The sequence below is a fragment of the Dendronephthya gigantea genome, unplaced genomic scaffold (genome assembly GCF_004324835.1).
Source record: "Dendronephthya gigantea isolate DGI-Jeju-01 unplaced genomic scaffold, DenGig_1.0 000122F, whole genome shotgun sequence".
Classification (NCBI taxonomy): domain Eukaryota; kingdom Metazoa; phylum Cnidaria; class Anthozoa; order Malacalcyonacea; family Nephtheidae; genus Dendronephthya; species Dendronephthya gigantea.
In genome coordinates this window covers 57022-74564 of record NW_021163132.1, presented here as the reverse complement: position 1 = coordinate 74564, position 17543 = coordinate 57022, and the positions used below count along the sequence as shown (strand labels likewise).

At 36.1% G+C, this 17543-nt stretch overlaps 1 protein-coding gene across 2 annotated transcripts; it reads left to right on the top strand.

Moving 5' to 3' along the window:
- The first annotated feature begins 1168 nt into the window (after positions 1-1168).
- Positions 1169-17301, top strand: LOC114535612 (roundabout homolog 1-like). 2 transcript variants are annotated; one of them, XM_028556891.1, is made up of 15 exons: positions 1169-1365; positions 4480-4558; positions 4781-5071; positions 6085-6369; positions 6951-7211; positions 7984-8574; positions 9393-9728; positions 9904-10331; positions 11265-11686; positions 11836-11948; positions 13196-13303; positions 13872-14898; positions 15262-15450; positions 15560-15824; positions 16901-17301. In XM_028556891.1, exons 2-15 carry the CDS (start codon positions 4486-4488, stop codon positions 16904-16906), a joined length of 4395 nt encoding a protein of 1464 aa, XP_028412692.1. In that variant the 5' UTR covers positions 1169-1365; positions 4480-4485; the 3' UTR covers positions 16907-17301. The 2 variants fall into 2 exon arrangements, with proteins under 2 accessions (XP_028412692.1, XP_028412691.1); XM_028556890.1 differs by having other exon boundaries at positions 1169-4558.
- Positions 17302-17543: the final 242 nt, after the last annotated feature.

Sequence of the window (17543 nt, the reverse complement as noted above, 5' to 3'; positions counted from 1 at the left end):
ACAATAGTAGCAGTTTTCATATGTCACGACCTCGTCGTAGCATGGACTTACGATCATAGATGATACCACTCTCGAACTCTCGGAGTGACAACCACTGAGGTGACAACGCTTATTTTCGGGAAAAGCCAAACTTGCGAAAAAAAAGAAGCCAAAAAAGCGAAATATTAAAAAACAATCAAAGAAGCCATACGATTAATATGATGTGGCAATGATTGGGGCGAAAGTACTGACCTATCTAGTATTACGGGTCCAAGTTATAATATCTTTGCCTGTGAGCGGATCAGTGAGCGATGTCTCTGTTATTCGAGCTGTCAGTTTGTCTCGTCACATCGGATTAAGTGATAAATTATTACGCTTTATGTTGATTGGCCCTGGAGCGAGGGTCCGAATTTTTATACATGGACCATGTAACATGGTTCATAATATCACAGTTAATATAATATAATAAAATAATATACGGTATTTATACCACTGATCTGAACACACTGATCTGAACACACTGCAGTGCTTTCACAAACAAATTTTCAATTTCCCTAGGAAAAGGGCGAAAAGTCCTTATATTTCAATAAAATTCCTTAAACAAGTAAATAAATGAAATAAATAAATGGGAAAAATTCATCCTTCGTTCATTTACGTTTTTTGAATATGTTTGATAATACTCATAAAATTTACGAGGTAGACCTTCTCCAAAAGGTGCCTTTTTATACAACAAAAATATATACTACTCCCGCACTAGCATTATTGGTAACTAAGGTGTGCACCCCCTGCATAGTTAACCCCGAAAATGGTTCAAGGTTCAATCCGCTTTTTGCTACCACCTTTCCTCCACTTGAATTATCAAATGCGTTTCATGTTGTCATCACGACTTCATTAAACATTTTCCGACGGATGGCCCAAAACAGATTTATGGACCCAATATTGGCTATTTCACCCTTTGTAGTGTTGCCCACAATTTTTGTGCTTTTGGCCTGATGACGAACGATTGCCGTGTATATAAAACTACCAACGAGGCTAGAATGCAATAGAATAAGAGGATATCCTACAAGGATTAAATTACTACCGGAAAATGGGGGAGGTAATTTAAATAATACACCCAAAATTATACGCCGTTCTGATTGGCTAGATTTTACTAATTGTTTAGAGGAGGTATTGAATTGCTTTCCCGTGTTCCACGACAACTCATGAATCATGATCGGATTTTTAGTAGATAATCACAAGACAAAAGCGAGGAAAGTCGTGTAAGATATGCCTAGAAATTTCGATAATTTGAGGTTGGTTAACCTATAAGAACTAAGAGTTATATGACTGTGCTATATTGTTGCTACAGTAAGTACAATTGCTCTCTGTTGCAAAAGTTGTCCTGAGGTAAGTTGGGTCAAGTTGTATTATTGTTTTGATTTAAATACATTTCCGTTTGCGCTTTGAAGTATTATTCGGTTGAAAACCTGTTCTACATATTACTTTATATCATGCTTTGAATAGTCCTTGATCTATTTACTCAAACGTTTTGTGATAGTAAATTTCAACGAATCCTTAAACCAAACAAGTACAACAATATAAAGCTATAAACTAAACATCGAATCACAGATATTGTATACTTAATATTTAATATTTTTTGAATTCTGCTGTTTAATGTAAAAAATGCAAAAGCCTGCTGCATCACAATATGATAAGGTATACTATACGTATGATTTATAAGCGAAGTTATTTGAATATTTTTTATCATATCAAAAATGTATATTGTCATTATTGTGTAAAGCGTCTTGCATATGTAAAGCCCAACTGCGAGACAGCGTGCTTCTCACGCAACAGTTCCCCGTTAGTTTCCCGAAAACACAAGTTTATAGTTCATCGCAGTGCATTTAAACCTTTAGACGATATATGTAATAATTGTTACCCCTTTTAGATTATTCATATTCTTTATATGAATCAAAATCAAGCATATATGTGATGTTGTGTTGATGTTGTATTATGTAGCGTGGTTTCGACCGAGATTCCCAATCGTTATTACTACAAAGTATAACCCGTTCGGTTTGGTGCTTTAGCTTTCTATTGTCGAAACGTTTTACTTTTTCTATCAACCCTTCTATCATTTTATTGCCTAGCTTGGCACTTGGCCATTTAACCAACCACAGAACCAACGCGTAATACTTTTTGGTTGCTACAGCACCCTGAAGTGCGCCCTTAACAAAGCAATATATATCTAATGGAGATTTTTCATCAAAAACACTAACTGAGACACAGAATCGCCATTGATATTTTCCGTATTTAGTAGCAGATGTGATTGTAATAATTAGACAATGACGCTTCGTAGTTTTTGGACGCCTGCCATCTTGTATTTCAAAATTCGTTTGCAAATTTAATATTTCTGTGTGCCTAAACAAGTGCTCATTTACTTTCGCCTAATATCTGCTTATATATCCTTTCTCGCAGGTTAAATGGCGATAAACTATTGCTATAAGCATTGTAAAATATCGAAGGAATATAGATTAAACCTGAACAGACCCTATATGTATTACAAGTGGTATATTAAAGCGAGAAATCCTATGGAGAAATATGTCATTAGGATTCTTACAACCTGTGATAAGTTTAGTTTTCTTGGCGCCGGTCGGCAAGTTTGTTCAAGCACTTTATTAGATATGTTAATAGAAAACTATTACACCCAGCTGCTAAGGACAAAAGATTGATTTCTGTGCTAAACGTATGGCTAGTATTGCTTAAACAATACCATAAAAAACATACAGTAATTTATACCACTACTGCCGCTGCCGGGCGCAGAGCGTCCGCGTCATCCATAATAATAATAGATAATACAGTCTTTCTGGATTGTATAACTGGGAGCCACCTATCCAACCTGAGGGTTTCCCTTTGGAATTAAAACTGCCCAAGAAACCCTGTAACCTCTTATAAAGTGTTTAACCCCTTCAAAATGTCATTCAACCCTCAACATAAAATAGTAAAATCATTAGAATGTTCAAATTAATCCTATTTTAGCCATAAGACATTTTAACCCTCCTGGCAGCTGTTAGTGGCCTTAACAGTGAACTGCTGCTAGTTGCAGCCATTTTCAGCCTATTGCACTTTCCTCTTCCTGAATGAAAATGTGCCCCTCCATCCTGTTTGTACCTTTATAACAATATTATGGTTAAAATCAAGTCACACATGTAACATAAAATTATATATTATTATAAAATTCAATAAAATCTCTGATTCAAGCAGTTCCACCTCATCCTAAAAAGGATTTAGGTAGGTCTATATTTTTATAACAATTCATTTTTTTAAATTTACACATACATACATTCATACACACGTGTGTAATCAGTGGCATAACTAGAATGATAATTGGTGGGTGAGTATTCATATATTCAGTTCTGCCCTACAGATTTCTTTTGTAAGTGCAATAACATACGATAGAAGTCTGTTGGGCAGAACTGAATATATGAATATTCCCCCCCCCCAATTATCATTCTAGTTACGCCCCTAAGTGTAATGATGATTTAAAACACAGAAATTATGCTGAATCAAAGTTAGCTGGAGAACCACAGAGGTTAAATGTGCATTATAACAAAATCAGTGGTCATATATTTGGCATTTAGTATATGTACCTTCAATTATTAAAATACCTTTGAAAAGTTCATATACACTCCTTTAGTATTTGAATGAACTGTTTGACTCCTTCCAGTTGCTTTTTGTACTATGTTCTTAGTGACATGAATGCTTTTCAAGGTATCTTACACATGTTAATAGATTTCCTTATAGTACAGTTATTTCTGTGGAAATTAATGACATGAAAAGGTATTAATGACTCTGAGGTGAAGAATTGTTGGGAGCCGCAATTTCCCTGAAAGTTGTGTTTTTACTAATTAACAACCAGCCTGATGTTTCTTGGTTTTGCTTGTAATATAAGTAATGTTAAGTGCTCAATTTTATCACTTTAACATGCCATTGGATTATCCTAAGTATATTATAATAAACAACCCATCTTGGTCACAATACAGGGTAAGAATTCCCAGTACCGCAATATATATATTATATTAAATTAGATATTTTGATCCCAAGTTAATTTTTGAAGTAAATAAAGAATGAAAAAAATTTCAAAAAAGCTCAATTAGCATACAGTTTTTTTAATAAAAGTTGCTCATATTTCGTAGTTTCACTTCTTTTTAATTGCGCACTGAAATTTTGGCAAAAGGAGTTGAGGATCCAGGACGATAATGTTGTGGCTCGTTCTTCCATCTGTCTTGTACCAAACTGCGCAGAAAAGAACTAGAAAGAGTTTGGTCAATTGATGTAAAATAGCGAAAAGCTGTTAAGGATTAGACAATTGGTTTGATAGATTTTTTGGATTTCTAACCAAGAAATTTTTTACACCCTTCTATTAGCTACCTAAAAAAATTTGACCAGCCCCGTTAACAGCCCAGTAAAGTGTATTCGGGTCAATCAAATTTAATTTTATTTGTCCATCAATGCTTTGTGTAGGGCAGAATGGCTCGAATTCCTTGGGTCACCACCGTCTTGTGGATATTTTTCCAAGGAAACTGGCTCGCTGGAGCCCAAGGTAGGTCTGGCAATGTTACGAAATATATTTAGCAATAATTCATGATTGTCGCAAACAACTGAGGGCGTATAAAACTTCACACACCAAACCTTAAATTTTGTTTTTTTCCAGTTACGGTTCAACCGCATGTTTCTCTTTGACTGCAAATTATATTTTATTCAAACTCACATGGCTATTAACATGGTTGAATCATTTTGACATTGGTTCATCATATTATTTTAGCACCTTTAATCACTCGTCAACCATCGAATACTTACGCAGCTAAAAGTGGGATTGCAGAATTGATCTGTGAGGCAAATGGCACAGGTCCAATAAAGTATAAATGGTATCATAACGGTCAAATTGTTCAGAGTATTGAGCGAAAGAGAGTCCTGAGTAATGGACATTTATATATAAAGCGTTTCCTTCATAAGAAAAAGAAGGGCATTTCAGATACTGGAGAGTATTATTGTTTGGTGTCGGATACTCATGGTAAAAAAGCACGAAGTAGAACTGTTAATATCAGTTTGGGACGTAAGTATTTTAAATATAGTAGATGCATGTGCAACCAGGTTTACACAATTTTTGCACTTACAAGCTTTCGGGTAATATTAAATCTCCAGTCTTCAACGGGTAGAATACAAATGTGAAAGGGATGCTAACAATGAAATATGAAACTACATGTGAGTTTATTTATGATGTGCTGACTCTGAAAGAGATATATAATTTTTACAAGCAAATACCCACCCTTTTTTTAAAGTTTTATAAGCATCGCCATTATCAGCTTGATCAAATAGAGCCGTGTGCCAAGATTATCGAAATCGAAAATGACCTTGTCACTAACTTCTGCCGCATCAAAATCAATCACGTGGTCCAATATTATGACCGTACATGTTTGTCTATTTTAGGCAATTGTTATACCACATTTAACATACATGTAGTTTCATATTACATTGTTAGCGTCCTTTTTACATTTGTATTCCACCCGTTGAAGGCTATAGACTGATATAGACTGACGTTTAGGACTATAGACTGATATAGACTGACGTTGAAGGCTATAGACTGATATAGACTGACGTTTAGGACTATAGCCAAAAGCTTGTGATAAATTAATATTTCAACCAGAGAACGTTTTTAAAAAAATATTTTATTTATTTATTTATTTAAAACGCATTAAAACCAGATGTATTATTGAAATAGAAATATAGATAATTGTAAAAATTCTAGAATCACTCATGTCACGTTAAATTCTTCTTAGACTTGTCGTCTTCTTCGACTTCTTAGACTTGTGGTCAATTATTGTTTGACAATTGTCCACCTAAATCCTCTTTAGGATGAGGTGGTAATGGAACTACTTGAATGAAATCTGTACTGCATCTGAAGATCGAGTCATATCATTCCACTACTTTTGGCCTCAAAAACACCCGAAAATTATTTGAAGTTTTAGTTATTTTCTTTCTCAAAAAAATGTCATCAATGTCCTTATTGTTGAAATCGTGCAATCTACGTCACAGTTACCTATTGTTATTTTTTATTCCAATTTAAAGACATCCGTAAAGAATTTCGTCGTCATCCTGTCAGTCAAACTATTTCTCGTGGAGGACGATTGACATTAACTTGCAATCCACCTCGTGCGAAGCCTAGACCTAAATTACGATGGTTAAAGGATGAGAGAAATGTTGATGTTGACGGAACTCGAGTATTGCTCGAAGAACGCTCACAAAAATTGATTGTTAAGCATTTTAAGAAAGATGACGAAGGAAGTTATAGATGTGAAGCGACGAATGTTGCTGGAAGGATACTCAGTAATCCAGCTATTATTACAAGTACAGGTTAGAAAGATTCCACTTTTTTTCTGTATTCTCGCAGTCATGTAGGTATTATAGCGGGTTGAGATTTGTAACCGTTAGCGTTGGCGTAACGGTAGCGTTGTTGAAGTCAAATCTTAACTTTTCGTCAGAAGGATTGCTTAAACCAATTGTTTGCATGATCTAGAAGATTAAATCTGTGCACAGGCAAGTTGCAGATTGACAGCACGATGGCTTACAGATGGCTTACATAGTGTGCCTGTTAAGAGTATATATAGAAAATAATATATACAGAATATGTTGCACGTAAATATGGATTTTATTTCAAATTTTGAAGAGGATGTTAAACTGATATTAACGATCGAGCGCAAAATGCTGAAATGGTCTGTTGTCAAGCGTGTCTGATCGTGGCAACATTTTTGGTTTGTCAAACATGCATCTTACGCGAAAGTGGTATTTTTACGTCGGTTTAAAGCTTTAAATACGATTTTTCTTACAGGCGAAAACCCTGTATAACACTTATTTTTCTTATGATAATAGTTCTGTGCCGTTCTCCTAAGATGTCCTGTATATATTATTGCATTTTATTGACATCCCGTTTGTAGTTGCTCCCACGATTGTATCTGTACCAAAAGACAAAGTCATTGATATCAGTATATATGAGGAAACTACACTGTCATGTAAAGCTAACGGAGTACCATCCCCGAAGATAATATGGAAAAAGAAGGGGAATAACACGATATTGCCCAGTGTTGATGGAACGTTAACTTTAACAAAGTTAAAACGACAGGATATTGGGGAGTACATTTGTATCGCTGTTAACCGTGAGGGAAATACCTCGGCTACTGTTAATCTCATGTTACATTGTAAGTATATACCTAAGATTAGTTGGGAGAAAGTCTGCCACCCGATCTAAATTTTTTAATGCCATTCGATAACAGAGACGGTTTTGGTGGAATATATAAACAGACTTATACATACAGTTTCTTTAAAATGCAAGCTATAAGGTGTATATGGTGATAATTGTGACAAAATGACAAAATAAAACATAAATACCGACGGCTTTTTCTAAGCGAAATTACATACGGGCATAGCTTTTTTAACCATGAAAGAATTATAAGAAGAATCATATTGTTTCCCCAAGTTCGCCCAGACAGATAATATGATAATTTGCGTTTGAAAGTCAAGGGTAGGATAGAGTGGAAATTATCTTCTTGCCAAAAGCGTTAATGCTAGGAAAGGATGTGAAGATTCTGCGGTTGTTCTCATTTAGTTTTATTTCCCTTTCTTTTCTTAGATTCTTATTTATTTTAATCCCTATCTTCAAAATCGAGAAATTTGTAGAAACTGCTAGCTAGTGTGATCGTTCTCGTATTAAGCCCTGATTCCGCGGACGAAATTTTTGCTTCTTTTAAATTGTAAGCAGTCAAGCAGGATTAATTTATTAAATTCGCCGAGAAAAAGCGCCTGTGGATTCTGGCCCGTAGAGGTTAATTTTAATTCCAAGGTCCGCCCCATCTCTTGACGCTCCTGTATCTAATAATTTGTCTCAAGCATACAAATCATAACGTGTAAACAAAGGCTGTAAAATGACGTAAAGTCAAAGAATGCATAACTCCAAGCTATATTATTTTTCAGACATCCCCGAGTTTACAGATTTGTCATCAAACGTTAATGAAAAAGAGGGATCAACTGTAAAACTAAAATGCCTGGCAAATGCTGAACCTTCTCCATTAATAACTTGGCGTAAGGATAATCAACCCTACGTTGTAAATCATTGGTATGGACATATTCAAGCTCAACTAGTTGGCAGAACTGCGTACCTAATATTTAAACCACTAAAGATTTCTGACGCGGGAAACTACACATGCGAGGCTAGCAATAAGATAGGGGCAAGAAGACGTCACATCAATCTTCGGGTCTATAGAAAGACCCAATATGCTCCAAATATAGCCACACCACAACGGAAGATCTCTGCTGATATTAACAGTAATGCAACAATTATCTGTGATGTCAATGGGAACCCAAAACCGACTGTAAAATGGCTCAAATTTGGTCAAGATGGTGTTCCGAGTGATGGGGTGATTTATAAAGATGAACAATTAGGAAGAAAACATCGTTATTCACTGATTATTAATAAAGTGCAACAAAGTGATGAAGGAACGTATCAGTGTGTTGCTGGCAATATAATTAAGTCTGTCAGCCAGAATGTTGTTCTGCAAGTGTCTGGTAAGTCTATTATAGTGTATGTATATATAATATAGAATAAATAAGTCGAATATATTGATTGTATGAATAGGTATTCTCATATTGAGGTGAGAGTGGTTTACCATTACAGTTAAACCGGATGTTCTCTTGCGAACAACTCTCCAATGTGACGTAATGTTGAAATTTTGATTGGTAAAGGCCCGCTTAAACTTGCAATTTTTGTTGCGATTTTATGTGCGATTTTTTTCTTTTGATAGATGTGAACGAGTGAATTAGTTACTACTGTTCAAACAGGAGCTCTTGTACATCAGAGCATTCGTAAGCTAATTACTAATTCACATCTGTCAAATGAGGAAAATCGCACATAATATCGCAGCAAAAATCGCAAGTGTAAACGGGGCCTTAAGTCAGGTAAGTCAATCTAAGCGATTAGATTAACCGTCGCCCGCGATTGCGCGTTTTTCAAATTTTCCAATCCTGTTTTTACTTGTTACTCGTTTCATAGAATTTAAAGATATTGTGTAATAGTATTATTGCGGTATCTGCTGTGTTCGCAGACACTTGAGTGTTTCACTGTACTGCAGTAGCAACTTCTCTTTCCAAAAGGAAAAATATGGTAGCTTATAAGCTTTATGGTCTTGGGGATATAGGTTTCTCAAAATCCACTTTAAGATTGCTGTATTTATTTAAACTCCATTTTCTAGTTTTTCACAGCTATTCACCTTTGTAAATGTACCTCCGCTTATGAACCAGAGAGTAAAAAATATTGTATGAGCAGTGTTAATTATAATTAATTAACAAAAGCAAAATTAATTATAATTAAAAATACATTATTTTAGGAAAGTTACGTTTGTCTCAAAATATCAGACCTGGTGTCCCAAGCATGCCAAAGAATGTAAAAGTTGTAGAGTTTAACGATCGCTCGGCGTGTATCACGTGGGATCGTAGTGATGATTATGTGATAGTCTATGCTGTTGGGTATATCAATGTTGATTTGAGAAGCGATGAACATTATGCATCTCGCGATGTCCCTTCTACAGAAAGGAAATATGTTGTACAGGGGTTAAAAGAAAACACTCAATATATGTTCTTTGTATGTGGAATCAATAACATTGGAGATGGTGTACCTAGTCTACTGTCCAGTGTTATCAGGACAAAGTCAGCTTCTCCCACAAGTAAGTTCATCTAGAAATGTACAGCGTAACACATTTTTGTTTATACATATTCCCTGATATCTTTTCGTGTAACTCTCCATGTAATTGCTCTTTATGTTGCTGGTGCCCCATAACCCCTATTTTAGAAGTCAGTTTTATTTGGAAGGTCATTTGATACTATGTATGTATTGTTAAGGTCCGACAGTCAGGATACCTACGGTTTTTAAACCGCGAAAATTAAAGATCAATTTAAGTTCTGCAGGAGCAGGAGAGCTTGTTGTTTCATGGGACAGGTTAGATGGGCCAGAAAAATATGATGGTTACTATATTTATTGGAAAGTTAAAGGCGAACGATCGCAATATCAGATAGAAACGCTTCAAAATAACTTATCGACGCGATACAAGATTAGTGATTTGCAAAACTCAACCACGTACAGTGTATATGTTCAGGTGTTTAAGGGCTCATTCAAGGGTCTTAATAGTACAAACAAGGATCAGTCTACGTCAAAGGAACCCGTGACATTAAAGATGAGTGTTACACAGAATGATTCGGATAGTCTGACGGTCACGTGGAAACGGCTGTGGAAAAAAAACAGTGGGGAAGATACTTTGAAGACATATGCTGTAAATATGCCATTGTCATTGTTATTGTCGGTTTTTGTTATTGTTATTGTTATTGAAAGTCCACTCTGTAACTGTTTCACGGTTAGTGTTTGTGACCTCATGCAGATTTAAACAGCTATGCTAAAAACCTTTAACAATTTTTACAACGTCTGAACTTGTTCACACACGTCAATTATACTACGATCGTACTTGTAACCAAAAATTGACTGTTCACAATTCAACTCAACGCAATTCTCCCCATAATTTCCGCTTTGGTAATTTACAATCATCTCATTTCTTTTTCAGCTATTAAAAGACATGCTCGCTCTCACTTTGATTTTGCATGGTATTGTAGATTCAGAAACAAAAATGTTAGATCGAGGCTTAACATTTCCACCTTAGGATACCTTTCTATCACAAAGAGCTGTCACGAAGCAGTTAGATATAATTACACAGGGTGTATCAAAATATGGTAACCCAATTAAGCGCGCTATTGTGCGTAAATTATTTCATTACATTACATTACATTAGCAAGCGGGATTTTTATAATATGATAGATCAAGATTTGTATGTGTTGAATGATTTGTTTTGCGTACCAATATGCGTAAGTACGGTAAGAATTGCTCTAAGACAGACAATAGAAAAGCAATTAATCATGAACATGGCGGGGCAATTAACTATGCAAAGCCACGAATAATGAGTGCTGGTTTTCTCTAAATAGTACAAGAATGAGTCATTCAAAAGCGAAATGCCTGATCTATCATAATATGAAAGAATTGCGCTATTTTATCAAGTAATTTGCGCACAATTCCACGCTAAAAGTTTGGTTACCATTTTTTTTACCACCCTGTAAATTAAACATCCTGTTTTTAAGGATGGTATTAATCTCCGCCTTCTGTACCGGAATGTTTTTTTTGGTGTTAATAAACTTGTATCATGCCTGTCTTGTTTTAGATTTGGTGTAGTCCAGTCAACAATCATGAAGAAGCCCGTCGTCGTAAAAGAAGAGCAGAAAATGGTATCCTAATTCCTGCCTCTCGCGAGCTGTATCACTATATCATTGGTGATTTAACTCCTGGAGCAAGTTATACAATCTGGATGAGCGTCGCAACAACACTTGGTCGCACTTACACTAGCCCTCAAAAAAGCATTGTACTTCGCTTGCCTGTTGCTAATACCAAAAAATCGAAAATGGACCAAATCAAAGATTTCATCATCCAGCCATGGTTTCTTGGTGCCTTAGGAGGTGTAATACTTCTTCTTATTTTGATTTTATTAATGTGCTGTATCTGCAGACGTTCTTCTACGAAGAAAGATGTGGACTCCATTGAATTACAGGACGCAAATTCACCCGAAGCGGTTCGTAAGGCTCCAAGGTAATCTTACACATGTGGTAAAAATGGAGTGGATAATGGCGTGGTTATTAAACCAAGAACATTATATTGAATATATATTGTACAACCAAGTCTATAAACTATTATTATACGAACATATTAAATATCTTTTGGTATTTTGTTTTGTTTAGTAAAGGAGCAAGTGCTGAAGGCGATGCACTAACACCCGCAAGTCGTACAGGAAGGGAGAGCTTGTCTGAATGTGGTGCTGATGATGGCAGATCTAGCAGTGTCTACAGATGTAGTGAGTACACAATTAAAGTTTAAATTTTGTCTTTATTGGAAAATAGAGTAGGTGCTTTTCGAAATACTGTAGTCAGTGCAAATTTGAATTTGAAAAGGGGTATCACGTGTATAAGCCAACTGGCAAATCTGGGATCGGTTGTATAAGTTAGGCCCGTTTCAGACGTCGAACATTTCATTTGACGAACCTAGTTTAGGCATGGGTTAATAATGGTTAATATCATCTCATTATCTATTGTTTGAATTGCATTCGACGCGATCAACATGCATGGGACGTATAACTTAGGCCTTAATGACCTAAAATCTTTGTTTAAGTTCATTTACATTCGATTCGGCACATGATCATCTTATCATCTTATTATCTATTGTGTTTGAATTGCATTTGACGCGACCGAAATGCAACGTTTATCCTAGGCCTAAAACAGGCCTTAGTTACGACTCAGATTGCCCAATTTTGTCCTTAAATAAAGTTAAAAGCGAAATGCGAAAGCGTTTAAAGTAATTTGACTAATTTAATGCTATAAAACAATTTGATAAACGGTTTATTATTATTTACAGAGATTACAATAAAAAAATGTTCACAAGCTATGTCCCATGTCCTTCAACATTTCAGCACAAAGAGTTGTTCGCCTGTGCAATGTGCATATATCACGAAACACTTTCTGAATCATCTCAGCTCGCTGCCGTAATGTGTTGAATCACGCGTTAATAAAATGTGTTACAACAAATATTTGAAGTTTAGAATTTTGACGGTTCCGCGCTGATATATTGCTATCGGGTTGTTAGTGTTTATAGCTGTTAGTTCAAAAAGGAATATTAGGAATGCTACAATGCCCATTCGCAGGCTGAACAGTAAAGCAGTGATTGTTATTAACGGTGTCGCCACCAAATAGGTTTATCGCGCTTTCGTCGTATTTTGTTATTTCGAGTTAACGCTATTTCGTTACACTTTTAATTGGAAGGTTCTTCTGTTTTTGTAAGTGTTATAATCATGAATTCTGAGACACTCGGCTGTGTAAATTACAGCGAATTTTGTAAGAAATGTAAAATTAATTACTAGCGAAAAAATTAATGCAGTTACTTATGTAAGGTGTTGATGAGTTGACAAGACTTTTGTTCCAGTAGTTATGATGTGAAGTTACACACTAAATAAGGATTGTAGTAAAATCTTGTGAAAGCACATTAATTTACCTGTAATAGATAAGTATTAAATACTGGATATTTAAAACAGTATTTTCTATATTTTAGGCGGTTCACCGAAGTCACAAACACGTAGTGATCTGGATTTTTCCAACATTGCTATTACACCGAACAAATATGAAAGAATGTATCGATCCCTAACAAGAGATGACACTGGTAAGACTTGTTTATAAATGTTTAGTGTTATTACATTAATTGTTGTATAGTCTCTTTTATACAACGGACCTTTACATGCGTTTGCAAAACTCTTTGTGCATGCCAAAGTTTTCCTCGACAGCGTTGACCATCTTCATATGCAAAGCTTCTCATAGTCCTACACCGATGTGGAAATTTCCCTCATCAATAATCGGTGTATGCATGATATTCAAGGAATTTGGTGATTTACGATCCAAAATTATATGCTATTTCACAAAGTTAAAAAATTGCAGTGTTCATTTAGTGCCAACATGGTGATCCTGATACAATGTTTTATATTAACAGTATCCGCTGGACATCAGAGACTCTTTGCACAATTTAAATATTATTAATATATATACTCTCATATCAGTGCACGAAATAGTTGCTGCAAGATTGTGTAGTGATTAGCGCTAAAAGTGTTATGTAAAGCGAACTCATCTTTTATTAATTGATTCTTTTATCCTTGTGCGAGGCCATTCTTCGAGCCATATTTACATTTTTCTATTTCTTTGTATCAAAGTTGTAAACCAGCTGTTTTCACCTGTAGCAAAATACAATCGTCCGGCAAGAAAATATTCGGAAAATGATTTTGACAGTCCCTCAAGATACAACCAAAGAGCTCGCAATCCTTACTCCTCTGCGCCAAAACCTTCATGTCCTAACATTGATAGCCAAAGTGACTATGATAATGCGAAGTCTAAGTGTGAGAGCACGCCTGAACCCTCAACCTCGCGAACAGCTACCACACGTAGTCCATACCCAGGAGAAGCTCCTCCTGATTATGAAACTGCTATTTCTGAAAACTGCAATGAGGTTGATCCTGGGAAAACACGAAATAAAGAATCTCGGAATAATTATAAAGATGCGCGTGACAGTCACTTGCCGTATAAACATGATAGATATGGTAATCCTTCGAGTCGTCAGTCATCGTGTAGTCCTGGCAGTGAGTGTTCGAATCAGGGTAGCTCTATAGCAGGACGTAGGAAAGGACTTAAACCTCTACCTCGGTTGACAATTGCAAGTGTGAACTGGGCAGATATGTTACCCCCGCCACCTTCACACCCTCCTCCTTCTAGTGTGGCAACACGTTCACCACCCCCCTCACCCACTGCTACATCAATGTGCAGTGAGACAACGTATGGTCGTTCCCATGCCTCTTCTTTCCACCCCCGCCGCTCAGGTTCCGTCGTCTCGGCCGACATGGCGTCGGACTTTGAGAAAGACACTGCAGATTCTGTACGCAGTGGCAAATCTAAAGGAAAATCTGAAAATAAATTACCGTTTGATCTCGCTGGTATAACCAGTGATATTATCATGCAATGGGCTGATTCGGTGACTAACACAAGTGGTTCTGATGACGAATCACCATGTTCCAGTCCCGATCGTAGAAGTGGTATAAGTAGCGATGGCTCATTCCTCACTGACACTGACTTTGCAAATGCTGTTAAAGCTGCCGCAGAGTGTGGAGGATTTAATATTGATATTGATCTAAATATGTATAAAGCGATGGATCCTATTAGTTTTCAACCATTTGCAGGAAGTTTATCAACTTACAACCCTGAGACTACAAGCAGGTATGTTATTAATTAAGCCCCATTTACACTACACTCGATTTATTGGTACGGCACGGATAAAATTGGTTTCCTTACCCAGTTCTATTAGTGTTCGGGCTACCAATACAGAGGCCGAGCATGGATGAGATTGGTACCCGTGCCCGTACAACCCCCTGATACGGATGAAATGGGCACAGGTGCCCGATTAATGGAGTGTGATTGCAAACGAGGCTTAAAGATTGTTGTTACTTTTTTCTGGAAAAACTCTGCAAGGCAGTTTTCCAATTCCAAATTTTTCTACGGTACGGTAAAGGTGAAAAACAGGCCTAAGATTTATCCATTCATTTAAAAAGAACGGCTTTTAAAACTATACCTTTTTTGCAGTATTAAACCACCGTCAAAGAAATCTGTAACCAAAGATGGAGATAGTTTGCGAGAATCATCTCGTGGACGTCGCTCTAGATCTGAAAATTCGCGTGATGTAGGCTTAACCTCAGTGAAAGAAAATTCATCCTTATCCGTTCATGCGTCTGAAAATAAGAAAAATGGGAAACAAAGAAATGTCATTGATGGGTAAGTAGACTATGGATGTACTGTCTCTCAATTTTGTGCTCTATAGCCTCACAAATACCTTATGAAAATGACGTGTTGTTGTGAGTGATAAACATTTTTCTTTTTTAAGTTCAACAAACGTTAGTACAGGTTATGTTCCAGCGCTTACACGTACTTCTGCATTGGGAAAACTTGAACCTGTAAACCGCGGACCAGTAAAGAAGAAATACGCTATCGTGAAAACCATACCTCAGGTTCAAGCAGAGGGTACTCCTGATTATACACCGAACTATCCCAGCCACAGTCTTAGCTCAAGTACAAGTAACGCAAGTACTGTGCGGAGTAGTTCATGTCCTCCTGTCATGTTGTCTGACGAAGATACAGAGGATGACGTTGTGAGTAGTTGCAAATTACAACAGTTGCAAAATTGAAGCTTTAATTATAACTTGAATGTAGTCAATTACAACTGATTTTCGATTGACGATAACCAAGAAGGAAGCAGCAATAAGTTTCACTGAAATCATTAAATCGCAAGCATCATTCATACATGACCTACAAAGATGAGAAGAACAACACCGAATTATAACATTTCTTATACCTGTTTTTCAAAATTCCCCTAGTTCGTTGTCTCAAACGATTTTTGAAAACATTATATATTTTTGAAGTGTATACATGCTCCCATTCTGATATGGTCAGTTAAAAAGGCACTTAAGATGGCTCTATACAGTATATTTAGTTGCTCTCTTGCGCGTGGAAACATTAATAGCCTCGCGATATTTGTCTAGTTTTATTTTCGAACGCACTGCCAAAACCAGCAAGAAACATAAACATGAATGCTGCTATCAGAATCAGAACAATCAGAACAGCACGCGCGACGCGTGTTTGTTTCACGTGATGCGTGTTTTGGACCCCGTGCGTGAAACTGCACACGTGATTAAATTTTTGGCCAAAAAAGCGTGCTATATCTCGTTATCTCGTACGGTGACCTATGCGGATATTTTGCATGCTGTATTGTACTACACACGTCTCTCATAATATCAAAAATTAAAGATTCTATAATGGCAAAAAAAATTATCGAAAAAATGTCATTTTTGCATTTTTCAAAAATGTAGCATTATTGATTTTTTTTATATTTTGTTAATTGTTTTTATTCCAACTAAAATATGAACGAAAAAAATTTGGGGTCACCGTTCTTTTCCAACTATCCGAGGCGATTGGTCATTTTGGAGTGAATTTTGTACACGTATGTCGCCATTGCAACGGACGATCTGTTACTAAAACTAATACGATTCAAAAGTAGAGACATCAAGATATATAAAACCCCAATATCTCTGGAATAAATCATAAAAGTGCGTTGTTTGAACGTGCCAAAGTGATTGAACAATGGAATCTTTGAAAACAGTATCGAGTATGAAGTAGCTTGTGTTGATTTAATATACGCGCGGTAATGTAAATTTCTTTATCTTTCTAGATTTAAACTACGAGAAAGATGGGTGGAAACAAAATCTATTCATCACAAAAAGAAATTAACAGATTCGGAAAAACAAAATGAAATATAGCCAGAGGAATCCTAGCCTTATAGAACAATTTATATATAATTTGTGGAGATGGAACATATAACCTATTTGCGTACTCAGATATATTTTTAATCATGCATAAGTTCATAACTTGTTAGCATTTTGAACATATGAATATTAACCCCCCCCCCCCTTAACGATCTTTCGCCGTCTGAATTTTTTGTTATCTTTGAAATCACATGATTAAAGTGTTGTAAAAACGTAAAAAACTCTATATTTTATGATCTTCAAAATAAAATTATACTACGAAATTATAATGTATGCACATTCACCTTCAAGTAATAAAAGGCGTTTGAATCTAGACGAAACTCACTCTTTGCAGTCTCGAAAAGGAAGCATCAGTCGAAGAAGTTAGTGCTTAGGTACATGGTGATAGTTGGTTTGAACAGCTGTCGGCTTGATTTTTGGCTTTGTAAACGAATTGACTGATCGCTGTGTTGATTTGAATAGCGCGGGAAGACGTTAGTGAGTGGAGCCATATTCTTGCCGATTTTTACAGCCATATCTTGTATATTTCGATTGAAAATGTCAAATGCA